General features: G+C 42.8%; 1 protein-coding gene across 1 annotated transcript; it reads right to left on the bottom strand.

Moving 5' to 3' along the window:
- Window positions 1–295: 295 nt before the first annotated feature.
- LOC309385071 (vomeronasal type-2 receptor 26-like) lies at window positions 296–15,826 on the bottom strand (the record flags this gene model as incomplete). The annotated part of the gene is made up of 6 exons (XM_081939145.1): window positions 296–1,200; window positions 3,144–3,273; window positions 4,060–4,278; window positions 7,393–7,626; window positions 8,595–8,886; window positions 15,801–15,826. The coding sequence occupies 6 exons, from the start codon at window positions 15,824–15,826 to the stop codon at window positions 296–298; spliced, it is 1,806 nt and encodes a 601-aa protein (XP_081795271.1).
- Window positions 15,827–16,629: the final 803 nt, after the last annotated feature.

Here is a 16,629-nt window from a genome sequence, read left to right as displayed (position 1 = left end):
ATTATCAGAACTGACAATTGATAGAGCTCTCAAATCTGCTGATATTAGAAATACAAAATCTGAAGGCCTTTCAAAGTCATAATTTTAATCTTAAAACCCTTCACTAATATCCACATCTTTGCTATCAAGGTGTACTTTCGAGTTGATCGCTGGGGTCTCACTGGGGACAAGAAGGTTAAATGAAAAATAAAACAATGGGTAAATTAAATAGGCAAATTAAATTATATAATATTCATCGTTTATAAGAAATTAGACTAAATAAAAAATGCCCCAAAGTCAAGATAAAAATGTCCAATCAGAGATTCTTGTGTCTCATTATATTCTCTCTACAATTCAGATTGGGTCTAAGTAGGATAATGTAGCATTTGGGGAAAAAGATGCAAACCAAGAGACCAGCCCCAGAGGCCAAGATAGAGAAGATCTCCACAGCTACCATGGACTTCCCTTTGGTGCTCAGGTAGGTGGGGAGGAAGCTGATCCAAACACTGCAAAAAACCAGCATGCTAAAAGTAATGAACTTGGCTTCATTAAAGCTGTCAGGCAATTTCCTAGCCAGAAATGCTATCATGAAACTCACAAGGGCCAGGAAACCCAGGTAGGCGAGAACAGTGTAAAACATGGAAGCTGACCCTTCATTACATTCCAAGATGGCCTCTCCAAGCAAGGAGTGAAAGTCAAAGTTGGGAAATGGGGGAGAGGTTCCCAGCCAGGTGGCACAAAGGATTGCTTGGACCACAGGACAGGCTATGACAATGGAGTTGGTCAGTGGTTTTCCTAAGAGTTTCCTTGTTTTGTTTCCTGGTTTGGTAGCCATGAAGGCCAGAACCACCATGACAGTTTTTGCCAACACAGAGGAAACTGCCAGGGAAAAGAGAACGGCAAAGGCAGTTTGTCGGAAGAGACAGGTGAGTTTCCCTGGTCGACCAATGAAGAGGAAGGAGCAGAGGAAGCAGAGCAGGAGGGAGACAAGGAGAATGTAGGTGAGATCTCGGTTGTTGGCCTTGACGATGGGTGTGTCACGATGCTTATGGAAAATTGCCAGGACTGCAGATGTGATCAGAGAAAGTAAAAGTACTAGAGAAGCTAAAGTGTATCCCAGGGTCTCTTGATAGGAAAGGAAGTGAATCTTCTTGGGAATGCAGTGGTCTTTGTCCTTGTTGGGGTATTGGTCTTCTGGGCAGGGATCATAGCGAGCTGCATCTGAAATCAAGAATATTTGTGTAATGATTACAGTGACATTTGCCATGAGCATTATCCCTCTCTCAGAGGTGTTCTGACTTTTTGCTTTGATTAACCCAAAAAGATAGTGATGGATAATCAGGTCTGCTCTTTATGGGGCATATGACTTCCTTAGAATAAAGAGAGTTGGAAGGGACATTAGAGGGCTTCTAGTCCAACCCTCTGATTAAGCAGGAAATCCTATACCATTCCAAACAAATGGTTGTCCAATCTCTTTTTAAAATCTTTCAGTGTTGCAGCATTCATAACTTCTGAGGCAAATTGTTCCACTGATTAATTTTTCCAACTGTCAGGAAATTTCTCCTCAGTTCTACGTTGCTTCTCTCCTTGATTAGTTTCCACCCATTGCTTCTTGTTCTGCCCTCAGGTTCTTTGGAGAATAGCTTGACTCCCTCTTCTTTGTGGCAACCCCTGTGATATTGCAAGACTGCTATCATGTCTCCCCTGGTCCATCTTTTTATCAAGCAGTTCCAGCAACTGTTCTTTACATAAATGACCTTTGCAATCATATTATAAGCAACTGTGTTCTCTTCGCTGATGATGTAAAACTATTCAACACCATTGAAAAAAATATTCTTCAGAAAGACCTTTGACTATGTGTCAGAATGGTCAAACAATTGGCAACTTCAATTCTCCACCAACAAATGCTCTGTCTTACACATTGGCAAAAAAAATCAGAACATAAAATATAAGCTGGCCAGATTCAACCTCGTAGGCGACCCTCACTCTGTCAAGGATCTTGGAGTACTCATCTGTAATTATCTGAGTTCCAGAGCTCACTGTAACAACATTGCCAAAAAGGCACTAAGAGTGGTGAACCTAATCCTGCATAGCTTCTTCTCTGGTAGCACTGTACTACTAACCAGATCATACAAAACATTTGCTAGATCAATTCTCGAATACAGCTCATCTGTCTGGAACCAGCACTGCATATCGGACATTAACACAATGGAACGAGTCCAGAGATGTTTCACGAGAAGAGTCCTCGGCTCCTCTACTCGTAACAGAATCCCTTATGCCACCAGACTTGAAATTTTGGGCTTAGACAATTTAGAACTATGCCACCTTTGGCCTGACCTAAGTGTAGTACATAAAATTATCTACTACAATATTCTACCTGTCAATTTCAGCTTGAACTACAACAATACACACGCACACATAGAAACCTAAGGTAAACCACTCCAAACTCAACTGCAGAAAATATGACTTCAGCAACAGAGTGGTCAATGCCTGGAATGCACTACCTAACTCTCTGGTTTCTTCCCCAAACTCCTAACTTTAACCTTAACCTGTCTACTATCGACCTCACCCCATTCCTAAGTGGTCTGTAAGGGACACGCTAAGCACACCAACGTGCCCACCATCCCTGTCCTAATGTTTATTCATCTGCATTTCAGTTACTCAAAATCATGTTTAGACATATATATGTTATCTAATACATATTTGATGAAATAAATAAAATTTGAAAAAATAAAGAGTTAGAAGATGTAGGTGGACAATTAGCCTCTTTCTTATAGAGGTCGATCAATTTCCTGGGAGTTTAATAGGGCTGACAGAAGTAGCACACTTAAATATCTTGAAGCACAACTCCCAGTTCTTCAGGGAAAGACTGGAAGCTGGTTTTCCCAATTGGATTTGGCAATGGGTGCAGAAAAGCTAAGAGGGAGCCTGAAAATTGTGCCCTAAAACTACCCTGCAGGGATTTGTAAGGGACGGGGAAGGTGGGATGGGAACTGTGGCCTTTGGAAGAAAAGACAGCTTATATCCATAAACTGAAAAGTTCTTCTGAAAACTATGAACACTTTGAAGCATATCAATCTTACCAAATATAACAGCAACAAAGATTTAGATCTACTGAATAGTTTCCTTCATTCTGGATTATCAACATTTCAAGTTTACTCTACCTGTCTGATTAGAAATGGTGCCTTCTGGACAAGGGGCACATTGGTAGCAGCAAACCGGCTCTCCCTCTGGAACTCTTCTCCTCTCTCCTGCCTGGCACCTCTTCATGCCACACCTGGCAAAGGGCACTTTCTAAAAGAGAAAAGAGAAAGGCTTCACCTGGGAGAAGATGGCAATGAGGTGACAGCAGGAAATAGCAGAACTGCTTGATTCTTTTTTGCATCTACCCTTATACAAAAAGGGGGAAAAAACAGTCCAGGAGGTTAAAACCAGAACCGTAGAATACAGAATAGGAATTCAAGAGAAAATTTACAAGAAAGTGGTAAAAGAAAACCTACCCAGACTAGACAAGTTCAATCAATCAATCAATTAATCAGAATAGAGCTGGAAGGGAACTTGGAGGTCTTCTAGTCCAACCCTCTGCTTAAGCAGGAGACCCTTTCAAATAGGAGGCTGTCTGGTCTTTTCTTAAAAACCTCCAGTGATAAAGTGCCTACAACTTCTGAAGGCAAATCACCAGGACCATTCAAATCACCAAGGGGCACCCCTGGCCCACAAAGGGAAGCTGGAGGTCGGAACTGGGACCTCAGCATGCAAGGAAATTCTAATGTCATTGATTACAGCTTTTCTATAACAAAAACCCATCAGGATACAACTGAATGGGAATGGTTCCTTGAAATCATTGTTGCCTGCTCCAGTGGTATCCTGGATTTCAAGCAGGAGTTCTTCACAACCCTAAACATTGGTGGACCTGCCACAAGTCAGCCCTCCAAAGTGTTACATAAAAAGCAGTTTTTTCACCAAATGGCTGCCCTGTTTTCTGATTCAGTAGAGCCATTTTCCAGTTAGAAGGATGCTCGGTGTCCTCAGGAGAGAACAAACCCTTCCTTGAATCTTCAAGATTTTCTCCCAGCTCACCTTTGAGGCCCAGACGATTGCATCAGAGTTAACGGTGAAATCCTGGCCTGGGGGAGCTCTAGGATCTATTTCTCCAACTTTCACGGGGACTAAAGAGTGATTGGGGAAGAGAAGCCAGTTGAGGAGATCATAATGAGGAGATCCCAGTCCATTTCCTGAGAAGGAAATTTCACCTCCAGCACTGTTGTTGAACTGGGCCTTCTCCAAATAAGGAAGAATCTGAAAGAAAAGAGACCTCCAGGAATGGGAGAAGTTCACTGAGACCCACAAATGTGACATCATGGCTTCTGAGATGGCCATCAAACGTGGCCCCCTCAGTGGAGATCTGAGCAATCAGAAGTAACACCTGTCAACCCTGAAGCTGACCTGACCAAAGCCATCTTGGAGCTTCAGTGATGCCACACTGGAGATGAGGGATAGGGAGGGGGATTCAAGTTAGCTGGGGTTTTACAGCCAAAATAAAATAATTTCTCTTGGGAACCAAGGACATTCTCACACCTGGCCAGAGGAAGGAGGAGTGATGTCACCAGGCAACCCGGCAGCACTTTGATTGGACCATGTTACTGATTGTTTTGGGTGGAGGGAAAGCTTTTACTTTTAATTCGGTGAAGAACTGCAAGAACCTTCAGAGTTGGTTTTCACCAGATGTGTGCCAATATGATATATCCAGTAAAGTTATTCTTTGAGGAATTCATATGTCTCGGAGCTTTGCTTGGTGCAGGTCTATTACTTGGAATCCTGACAAGACCAATTATTTGACTCCTTCTTGAACACTACAAAAGATTTTCTTTATCACTGAAGATTTGTACTTTGGCATTTCAACTCCAATTTTAACGGAATTACAGATTTACCTATATGCAAATTACTTTAAAGCCACATTCCGAAGTTTATTGCTCCTGTGATACTTGGATGTATATATTTTAAAACGTTTACTTTGACCCAAATTGTACATGACAATTTGAATGTTTTGAGTAATCAAATAACTTACATCAGAATAATGAACAATTCTGCTGATTTTCCCTAGCTGATTGTCAGAGAGAAAAAATAATGCAAGCGTGGTCAAGCAGAGGGAAGTGCCTGCCCAGGGTTGTCTCTTCAGTGTCCAGAGAGGTCCAATGTTCAGCCTTTGAGGCAGAAGGTTTTGAGGAACTCATTAGGACCACTTTAATTCCTACTTTGTGTGCTGAAGGTGACAGAGGCTGCTGTCACACACAAGCATGTAAGGTGACAAACTGAACAAGGTGGGGTCATTTAGCCATAGAACCATAAACCAAGGTTAAAAAGTATCTTTCTAGACATTGGGTTCAAGCTACATTCTGAGGAAAACTGAGCTGCTTCTGCAAATAGGCACCCTGACCTGTTGAAGGGCCATTCATAAAGACACCCAGATTGTAATCTTACTCCTGGCTGACATGTCCTCCCTAGAATGATCACCCTTTGAAACTCAGTCAACCAAGGAAGACCTTTCAGGACCTTATTGGAAGGTCTTTCCTCTGTAGAATGCGTGGACAACAGGTTTTGTTTACTTCTCTTTTCCCTCCTCTACTCCCTTTCAACAAAACATTATACTTCATTCATATGACTGTTTTTTAAATAATTGATGATTTAGAAGAGAATAGAGCTGGAAGTGACTTTGGAGGTCTTGTAGTCTAGCCCCCTACTCTGGCAGAAGTCCCTATACCATTTCAGATAAGTGGCTGTCCTGTCTCTTCTTAAAAACCTCCAGTGATGAAGCTCCCACAACTTCTGAAGGCAACTTCTGTTCCATGAGTTGATTGTTCTCACTGTCAGAAAGTTCCTCCTTATTCCCATGTTGAATCTCTCCTTGATCAGTTTCCACCCATTAGTCCTTGTCTGGCCTTCGGGTGCTTTGGAAAATAGCTTGACCCCTTCCCCTCTGAGACAGACATTCAAGTATTGGAACAATGCTCTCCTGTCTCCCCTGGTCCTTCTCTTCACTAGACTAGCCATGCCCAGTTTCTGCAACCGTTCTTCATATGTTTTAGCCTCCAGTCCCTAATCATCTTGGTTGCTCTTCTCTGCACCTTTTCTAGAGTCTCAACATCTTTTTTGTAAGGTGTGATTTTATTTAGCCTTTATAGAGTGGTATTAGTACCTCCCTTGAGCTTGATTGTATCCCTCTGTTAGTTCAATTTAGGATTGCATTGGCTTTTTTGGCTACCACCACACACTGTCAGCTTATATTTAGCTGGTTGTCCACTAAGACGCCAATATCTCAAACACAGTTACTGCTATTAAACCTGGCTTCACCCAGTCTGTTTGTGTACTTTTGGTTTTTCTTGCCTAAATGTAAGACTTTACTTTTTCTACATTGAGTTTCAGTGTAGAATTTCCTCATTGTTAGGAAGCTTCTCCTTAATTCCAGGTAGCTTCTCTCTTTGACTAGTTTCCAAATATTTACCCTGTTTCCCTGAAAATAAGACCTCCCCGAATAATAAGCCCAATCAGGCTTTTGAGTGCATGTGCTAAATTTATACACCCTCCCCTGAAAATAAGCCCTCCCCGAAAATATTGCAACTCAGCAGCAGCCATGAGATGACCATGTTCACCGCGTCCTACACCTCAAAAATAAAATCTCCCTGAAAATAAGGCCAAGCGCTTATTTCGGGGTTCAAAAAGAAATAAGGCCCTGTCTAATTTTAGGGAAAACACAGCAACTTGTTCTGTGATGGGAAGCTTCCTCTCTAAAGATCTGAGGACCAGTCCAGAGATTACCTGCCATGCCTGGATATTTGATATCGTCTTTCCAATCCTCCGCATGGCTGGTGGGGTTCCTGATACATGCATGGCATGTAGTCCATGTGCCACAGCATAAATGGCATTGTAGATGTTGTAACTTTCACCTGTCATGCTTGTTTCAAAAACGAAAGCTGGAAGATTCTCTAAATTCTCCTTGCCTGTACATTGTCTTTTCCCTTTGGGGGGGATTTTTCCTTGTTTATGGATATTGCAGCCAAAGACCCATTGCCACCACACTGGGAGAAATTCATTCCCTTGTGGGCTCAAAGGGTCTAAAGACTGGAGGAAATGTCTGAATTCTGAGACATCCCCGGTGTGGTCCCTAAAATGCAGTGCCCTATCCAAGACCTTCATAGCATTGAGAACATTTCCCATTGGGACGAATTTCCAATGAGAAGTTAGAATCCAAACACTGTGAAATGACATCTTTAAAATATCTTGATACATAGACAGACCCAGCAACAAATTTGCAATAGTAGCAGAGTTTCCAAACAGAATAATCACTTCAACTTGGAACCAGTTTCCGGCAAAAGAAACAATTTTCTCCATTACAGATGAAGCCTCATTAGATACCAGCATTTCAGAAAAGGCCAGGCAGATCTCCTTCTCCTTCAGCATTGGCATCAGAGTTGAGATAAAATGTTCTCCACTCTCACTTTCAGAGGCCAGAAGCCCAACCCAGTTCCAGTGGAAATGCAGGAATAGCTGGACTAAACCCAAACACTGAGCAAATTCCTTGGGATTAATTCGGAAGAAGGAAGGATAAGCTCTTCGGTCTTCCTGAGGGAGCTCAAATCCAACACCAAGCTGGAGAAAGGGAGAATCTTCATTCAAAGACAAAGTAAAATTTATGGTGGCTTTGGAGGCCACCTTTGTGTGGTTATTGCTCCACCAGTCAGGCTGACTCACATTGAGTGACAGGCTTCATCTCCCCCCTTTCTATCTATCTATATCTGTGTGTGTGTGTGTGTGTTTGTGTCTTTGTGTGTGTTGCATTTTTGCTGATAAATAAATGAAGGGAGACTGGTATAGATTTATTTCAACCTATTTAGCTCTAATCAGCTAGCCATACCTTTGCTGAGATTCAAACTTAGGCTGTTTTTACATATTAAGCAGTTATATTAACCTCTAAGCCACGAGCTCTCCTCCCTTATCAGCTGAGGCTGGGGAATGATTATGTGTTTTGTCAAAGCACCTAGTATGCCCAAATACGGGAGGGAGCATGCTGCTTCCCCTGGAACACCTTGAGCAATTTCAACCAAACATGGTACACAGACAACTTACTCTGTGGAAAAAATATTGTAGGGGTAAGACACCCCTAACACCCCCAGGTGTATGTTTTCTGTTAAGATACAGCCTGTTGTGCCTTAAAATGGCTTCTACTTTACAGCCGGTGAAGTTGCGAAGTAACAGCTTCACAGTACTGCACAAGGGGACTCCCTCTGGTAAGTGGGAAAACCCAACATTAGAAATTACATTTGGTCCAAACATTTCCCCCCTATAAATCAATACCTGGGCAATGCCAGGTTATCAGCTAGTGAAAAATAAATTATGAAGGGATTGCTTTACAGCATTTCGGCATTATCTTATTGTCTCTTTGTGCTTGTATAAAATGCATCTTTGCACATAAAAAATAAAAATGAATTCAACTATAGGAGAGACTGTCTAAGTCACATACTCCCAATGCATTGCCCACCCCCGATGCCTTTAGTTTCTGTGTGTGCTTTTGTTGCTTGTCTACTCCATACTGCATCCAGAGGAGCCTCCTCCCTTACCTGTGGGACCTTGAAGATGCTGAAGATGGAGGCCATCTGCCTTGAAGATTTGGGATTGTCACCTCCAATGACAGAGAGCAAGGTATCCTTCCAGTCACATTTATAACCTGGAACCATTTGTCCTCGAGTGGACAGCAGGGAGAGGCTGAAGAAGAAAAACTTTCTCTGAATCTGGCTATTTTCAAAAATGTGGTAGCCAAATGTGATGTTGGGGAGGAGAGCCAGATCCTTGTTGACTTCTGTAACTGCAAACATCAAAGCCAGGAAGTACTGGTAATTCTTGAGTATGGGTCTATAGTGAGAGAACATAGAATAACAGAGCTGGAAGGGACCTTGGAGATCTAATTCAGCCCCCTGCTCAAGCAGGAGACCCTATCCCATTTCAAAGAAGTGGCAGTCAAATCTCTTCTTAAAAGCCTCCAGGGATGGGGCCTGAAAATTACAAGGAAACTAGTGTCTGCTGGTGGAGTTTCCCTTGCTGTATTTTTGGTTTTGTTTGCAACAGCAAATCCCAAGTTTCATTGAGGAATTTAAATCAACCTTCCTTGATTAAACATCTATTGCTTCAGCGAAAGGAGAAAAAACTCTCTGTATCTCTGACCATTTTATGCCTTTCTATTATTTCTATCTCTTTTTCACTTTGCCTTAGTGACTTTTGTCTTTCAACATTAGTCCTCTTCCACCCAATCCATTGTGGTTGTCAACCCTGAAGCTGACCTGACCGAAGCTATTTTGGAAGCTTCAGTGTTGCCACACTGGAGCTGAGGGAGGGGAGTGGGGGTTAGATAGCTGGCCAAAACAAAAGATAGCCAAAACAAAACGCTTCCTCTTGGGAACCAAGGACGTTCTCACATCTGGTCAAAGGAAGGTGGAGAGATGCCATCAGATAACCAGACAGCGCCCAGATTGGACCATGGGACTGATTGTTTTGAGAAGAGACAGACTTTTACTTTTAATTTGGTGAAAACTGCGGGAACCTTCAGAGTCGGTTTTCACCAGATCTGTGCCAATAAGATATATCCAATAAAGCTATTCTTTGAGGAACCTACCTGCCTTGGAGTTTTGCTTGGTACAGATCTATAACCTGGAACCCTGATAGCGGTTCTCTCTTGAAGCAGCTTCTTTAGGTCAGGTAACCATTACCGAGCAGAAGACACTGGGGAGTGGGGTGGGCGGGAGGGATAGGACATCAATTTATGAACAATACTGAGATTTTATTTGAGTTTTCCACCATGACTTTCTGTCCAAATTAATATTAACTCCTTCACTAGGCCAGCAGAGTCTCTAAAATGTTGTCCTTCCCCACTTTTTTATGGTTGACAATCATCTTGATGTAAAGACAACCTATTTCTTGAGTTTTCCTCTTTATTGAGGAAAGGACAAAGATCTAAACCTGACTTGAACAAGCATTGTTCAAAGGAGACCCAGAACCCAAAACAATGAATATAACAATGAATGCAACAATCTACATCTTTCCCCCTCTAGGTAAGACTTACAAAACTCGAGTAGAGAGCCTGAATGGGTCCCTTCGAAAGTTTGGAACTCTGGAAGCGATAAGAGCTTCCAGGTGAAAATTTCCACCAACAATAAGATCGCCAGGCCAGTAATGTTCCCTTTCATCCCGAATCTGGAAAGAGTCTTTTAACACACACATAGATTGGATTTTCTTAGCAGTGATTGGCAGCAGGAGGCTGAAGAGCAGCAGCTGGGAAGGTAGCCCAGACATTGTCAGCTTCTTTCCTGGATGAGAAATCAAGGTCTGTGCAGAAGCTTGTAGTTAGCAAGTGGATTCTTTAGCAGAGCAGAAATTGGTCACTCCACATGGAAGGTCTCGGGGCAAATTGATCTGGTTCATTTATCTGATTAGTGTCTCTTTGTATTAACTCACTTGCAATTTATCCCTTTATTCACTCCCATCTATCTCATTCTGAAATGAGATCAACAATCAATAAAATACCCTTATATCAAACATGCTTTCTCTTACCTGTGTTTGGGCTTTGACACAAAGGACAGCTGAATCTCCCCAAAGCTCAGAGTGAGCTCTTTGGTAGACCAAGCAAGGTCCCCCCCCCTCAACCACCACTGGGAGAACTCTGAACATATTTTTTGAAGCAAGTTTTACCTTGGAAGATTTCTGTGCATTGAAATCCATAGGGAATACAATGAGAATTACTGTTCTAATTGCAAGGAAGAGCAATTGTCCTACCCATTGAGCAATAGGTGTTGTTTGCACAGCAGATGGTTCAAACATGTTTGTGCCTCTTCTTGCTAATCCTCAGAGCAGATGGACTTGAGAATTGGGGCTTTGATCTACATGAAAGTGAGCAGAGTTTGGCCTGTGATGCAGCATGTGTCAGGCCTGCAGCCATGTTCCTTTTGGATCTTTGGCCTGCCACACTTTCTATTATTCTGCTATGCCTCTTCTATTATGGGAAAATGGGAGGGGGGATTGTATGGAGTTAGACGCTATGTAGCCATAACAAAATTCCTTCTAGAAAACCAAGGTCATCATTTGTCTCTGCACCTGACCGCAACTGGATGGGTGCAACTGCCAGTGTGGCAGTGGAAGATTGGACCATGTGGTGGGTTTGTGAGTGTGGGGGCAAGATCTTGAACTTTCAACTGGGTGGGAGAAACCGAGAAGCTTCAGATTTGGGTTTTCCCAGATGTGCCAACATGGCTCTCTTCATAAATTGGAACTTTGAGCAATAGTTTGCCTTGGACTCTGATTTAATGTTGGATGCTATTTGAAACCCTGAAAGCATGTTCAGATAGAATGGGTGCTAATGGGATACTGTGGCAGACAGCTGCATCCTAAGAGGTGTGAGCAATCATATCAATGTTTCAATGGTTTACATGAGCCAGCAGAGTGCAGTGGCAGTCAAAAAAGCCAACACAATCCTATGTTGCATTAACAGAGGGACACAATCAAGATCAAGTGTGGTACTAATACACTCTATAAAGCCTTAGTAGGACCACACCTGGAATACTGTATTCAGTTCACTACACTATAAAAAAAAGAGGTTGAGACTCTAGAAAAAGTGCAGAGAAGAGCAACCAAGTTGATTAGGGGACTGGAGGCTAAAACAGGATGAAAGGATGCAGGAACTGGGCATGGCTAGAATAGAATAGAATAGAATAGAATAGAATAGAATAGAATAGAATAGAATAGAATAGAAGAAGTGAGCAGCAGGTGCACAAACTGCCCTCTTAGCAAACTGGTAGTAAACTGGTTAGGAACCCACCACTGACTGTATGTCATAGTGATCATGAGGAAACTGGAAATTGAAAAATCAAAAATCAGAGTAAATACTGAAGGAAGGACTTTGCCCCAAACAAATAATAATTTCACCCGAAGCCACAAAACTATGGCATAGCAAGGATTCTATCCCATTGTTTGCATTCTGATTAACAGATTAAAAGAGTTGGAAGGGACCTTGCAGGTCATCTAGACCAACCCCCCCTGCCCAAGCAGGAGACCCTACATCATTTCTGACAGAGGGCAGTCCAGTGTTTTCTGAAAGCTTCCAGTACTGAAGCTCCCACAAGCTCGGAAGGTGACGTGTTCCATGGGTGGATTGTTCTCATAGTCAGAAAAAATTCCAGATTGAATCACTCCTTGATCAGTTTCCATCCATTATTCCTTGTCTGGCCTTTGAGTGCTTTGGAAAATAGCTTGACCCCCCTCCTCTCTATGGTATTGGAAGACTGCTATCATGTCTCCCCTGGTCCTTCTCTTCCCTAGCCTAGCCATGCCCAGTTCCTGCAACCGTTCTTCATAAATTTGAGCCTCCAGTCCCCTCATCATCCTGGTTGCTCTTCTCTGCACTCTTTCTAGAGTCTCAACATCTTTTTTATAGTGTGGCAACCATTCTGCCATGGTTGGGCAAACTCTAGTTCTGATTTTCATATGAAATAAAATAAAAATGGCCCTGGATTTCTCAATGGTTGGTCTCTGGGTTTGGCTTTCCTGCAAAAACATTGGCACTTCCTGCTGAGGCCCATCCTCCACGGCAGAGAAAATGATCACCTGAATACAATACCCCTTGGCAACCTCCTGGGGAAACCAGAATTCTGGGGACACAGGGCAGTAATGCTTACAAAGTCACCACACAGTCACAAAGTGTGTGCTGATCAGAACGTCCAATCACTTATTTACTGGGACTTCTCCCCTCCCCAAACCACCACCATCACCTACATTCTCTCCAATTCCCCCCATTTTTAAATCTTTTATTTTCACAGTAGTTTATGTTCTAGTAAACCTCAATAAAACTTTAAAAAACAAGAAAAAAACAAGCAGGGGGTTTGGCTCAGTTTCTCCCCTTCAACCCAGACTGACCGGGAACAGCTTCAGAGAAAGGAGAGAAGGACATAAAACCATGAATTCTTTCCTTTGAGCCCAGCTGGTTCAAAGGTCTCCTGCGTAGATAGAGAAACTGACCAGTGGTGGGATTCAAATAAATTTACTACTGGTTTTTTGGGTGTGGCTTTGCGGGTGTGGTGTAGTTTTGTGAACATGGCTTTGTGGACATGGCAGGGGAAAGATACTACAAAATCCCCGTCCTCTCCCCACTCCTGGGGGAAGGATACAGCAAAATCCCCATTTCTTCCCCACTTCTGGGGAAAGGATAGTGCAAAATCCCATTTCCTCCCCACTTCTGGTGAAAGGATACTGCAAAATCCCCATTCCCACCCAACTCCTGGGGGAAGGATGGTGCAAAATCCCTATTCCCTCCTCACTCCTGGGGAATGGATGCTACAAAATCCCCATTCGTTCCCCACTCCTGGGGAAAGGATACTGCAAAATCCCCATTTCCTCCCCACTCCTGGGGGAAGGATACTGCAAAATCTTCGTTTCCTCCCCACTTCTGGGGGAAGGATGGTGCAAAATCCCCATTCCCTCCCCACTCCTGGGGGAAGGATGCTGCAAAATCCCCATTCGCTCCCCACTCCGGGGGAAAGGATGGTGAAAAATCCCTATTCCCTCCCCACTCCTGGGGGAAGGATGCTGCAAAATCCCCATTTCTTCCCCATGTTGGGGGAAGGATGGTGCAAAAAAGCCAACAAATTCCTATTTTGCATTAACAGGTCAAGTGAGGCACTAATACCACTCTATAAAGTCTTAGTAAGTCCACACCTAGAGTACTGCATCCAGTTTTGGTCACTACAAAGTCTGGGACACTGGGGTCCATAAGAGTTCTCAGGGATAAATTCCCACCAATAATGAGATCATCAGGCCTGTAATAGTGCCATTCTTCTTTAGGCTTGAAGAAATTCCTCAACACACATTGCCTCCTCTTAGCAGTAGTTGGAGGCAAGATGCAGAAGAGCAGCAGCAAAAGAGGCAGCCCAGTCATTCTTGTCCCTCTTAAACCATAAACCAAGATTCATGCAGAAGCTGAATTGCAGGCATGAACAAAGAGAAAAGTGAGGACATCCGAGTCCCAACAAACCCTAGAATGATTCTTTTCAAGACAAGGCAAGGTAATTTGACAGATCCTGCCCCTAGTGGAAGATTTTGGAACATGACCTGCTTGGCATCTGGTCAAACATGGCTGCTATAGAATAGAATAGAATAGAATAGAATAGAATAGAATAGAATAGAATAGAATAGAATAGAATAGAATAGTTCTTTATTTTACACATTCAGCACTTACCAAAAAGCAGTAAAGAGTAGTCCTTGAGTTACAACACAGTGGTATTCTCCAAAGCACCTGAAGTCAGGGCAAGAAGCGATGAATGGAAACTAATCAAGGAGAGAAGCAACTTGGAATTAAGGAGAAACTTCCTGACAATGAGGACAATCAATGAGTGGAACAGAAGTTCCGGGTGCTCCGTCACTGAAGGTCTTTAAGAAAAGATTGGACAGCCACCTATCTGAAATTGTTCAGGAATGAATCAATAGGGGCTTTTGGGAGGGTGTGTGTGTGTAGTAATTTTGAATGGCCACTAAGTGGACTGTGATAACCTGAGGAATATGTGCATTCTATTAAACATTTATTAAAGAAGCCATGATAAAAACACTAGATAACAAAATATCTTAGGGTTTTGGGGGTCAGTCTCTCATGTCCTATGAATAGATTCTTCTGATTTGATGCTGCTCCTGATCACTCAGATATCCATCAACCATGCCTAGCTTTAAATATTTGTAATCTTCTATATACATATATATAAAAATGGCTGTGGGTGTGTATATTACAGCATAACTCTGGAACAAGCAATTTCAACCAAACTTGGTACACAGATGAATTACTCTCTGGAAACAAATACTGTGGGGGTAGGACACCCCTAAAACCCCCAAGTGTGTATGTTCTGTTAAGATGCAGCATGTTGTGCCTTAAAATGGATTTTATTTATTTATTTATTTATTTATTTATTTATTTATTTATTTATTTATTTATTTATTTATTTATTTATTTATCTAATTTATATGCCGCACCCTCTCCACCAAGGGACTCGGGGCGGCGTACAATTTATTACACAACAAATAAATAACAAGGAGGAGATATACAAAAAGCATTGTACAACACATAATAAATAAATAATCAATTAATTAAGAACAGCAAAATGCAAGTAAAAACAATTAAAATACCCAAAGTCAAACTTAATTTAAAATTTTATCCAGAGGGATTAGAAAATAGCTATAATTCAGGCCAGGCCGGCTAGTTGGAATAGGTGGGTCTTGAGTTTTGTGCGGAAGGAGTGGAGATTGGTTGCTGTCCTAATGTCGGGGGGAAGGTCATTCCAGAGGGCTGGGCCCATCACAGAAAAGGCCCTACCCCTCAGTGCCACCCTCTGGCATTGCTTGGTGGACGGCACCCGGAGAAGTCCCTCCCTGTGAGAGCGAATTGGTCGCAGGGATGTATGGGGCAGGATACGATCCCGCAAATAGCTAGGTCCTATGCCATGGAGCGCTTTAAAGATAGTGATCAACACCTTGAAACGCACCCGAAAGACTACAGGGAGCCAGTGCAGCTCGCGCAGGAGAGGTGTCACATGGGAGTACCTCGTACTCCCCATCACTGCCCGCGCGGCCACGTTCTGGACCAACTGCAGTCCTCGGGTGCATCTCAAGGGAAGCCCCATGTAAAGAGCATTACAGTAATCCAGACGAGACGTCACCAGCGCCAGGTTCCATGAGCGCGTGCTTTGCACATGTGACCAATCTCAGTGTCAGTGTTTGTGAGCTGAGCTGTTTAAGCTCACCTGAGGATGACAATCCACTCTGCCATGCGAATCAGCTGAGCTAAAAAAAAAACAAGGGAATATAGGGCAGGGAACAATGGAGGTGGGACGGTGGGGCCAGCCAGAAGTGGTATTGGCCAGCTCTCCAAACTACTCAAAATCCCTGCTACCAGTTCACCCAAACTGGTCTGAACCGGCTGAATGCCACCTCTGCAACCATCCATAGGTGCTTGATTTTACTAGGATTAAAATTGAGACTGTTCCTCCCCATCCAATGGTCTTCAGCCATGAAAACAAAAACATTGACAGCATTGAGTGGTCAAACACTGGTTGTACAATTGAACGTCCTCAGGATATGGATGATACATGGCCTCGAAATGAAAAGCATGAAGGATTTGGGGTCCAACCAACATTGAATGGAAAGACCTTCAGAGAATGGAGAGAATCACATAAAATGAAATACTCATTCCTATTATCTCAGCCAGTTCAACGGTTTACCATGAGTATCTCACAAGAAAAAACACAGAAGACTCCATTTTCTGGCTACAACTAGTTGTTAGACAACACTATATAATTCACATTAGCCTGACATCTTGGGAGATCTTCCTACCTATTGTTATGATCTATGTGAGAAGTTAGTTTTTAATTCCTTTCCCTGCCATGTGGTTGTAAATAAGTCAGTTTTCCCATTGAAAATTGATACTATTATTCACACATAGTGCCACCATCCCCATTAACACCCAGGCCAAACTCCATCTTGCATGTAGTTGCTCAGTTTTCTGTAGGCCCCAAACCCAATTTCACCTTGTCTCTAAAGTAAAGTTGTTCTGTGAATTGACAACAAGAGACA

This window comes from Natrix helvetica, assembly GCF_964273705.1.
Source record: "Natrix helvetica genome assembly, chromosome: 1".
Taxonomy (NCBI): domain Eukaryota; kingdom Metazoa; phylum Chordata; class Lepidosauria; order Squamata; family Natricidae; genus Natrix; species Natrix helvetica.
The sequence above is the reverse complement of the archived record's forward strand: the minus strand, read 5'-3'. Positions and strand labels throughout refer to the sequence as shown.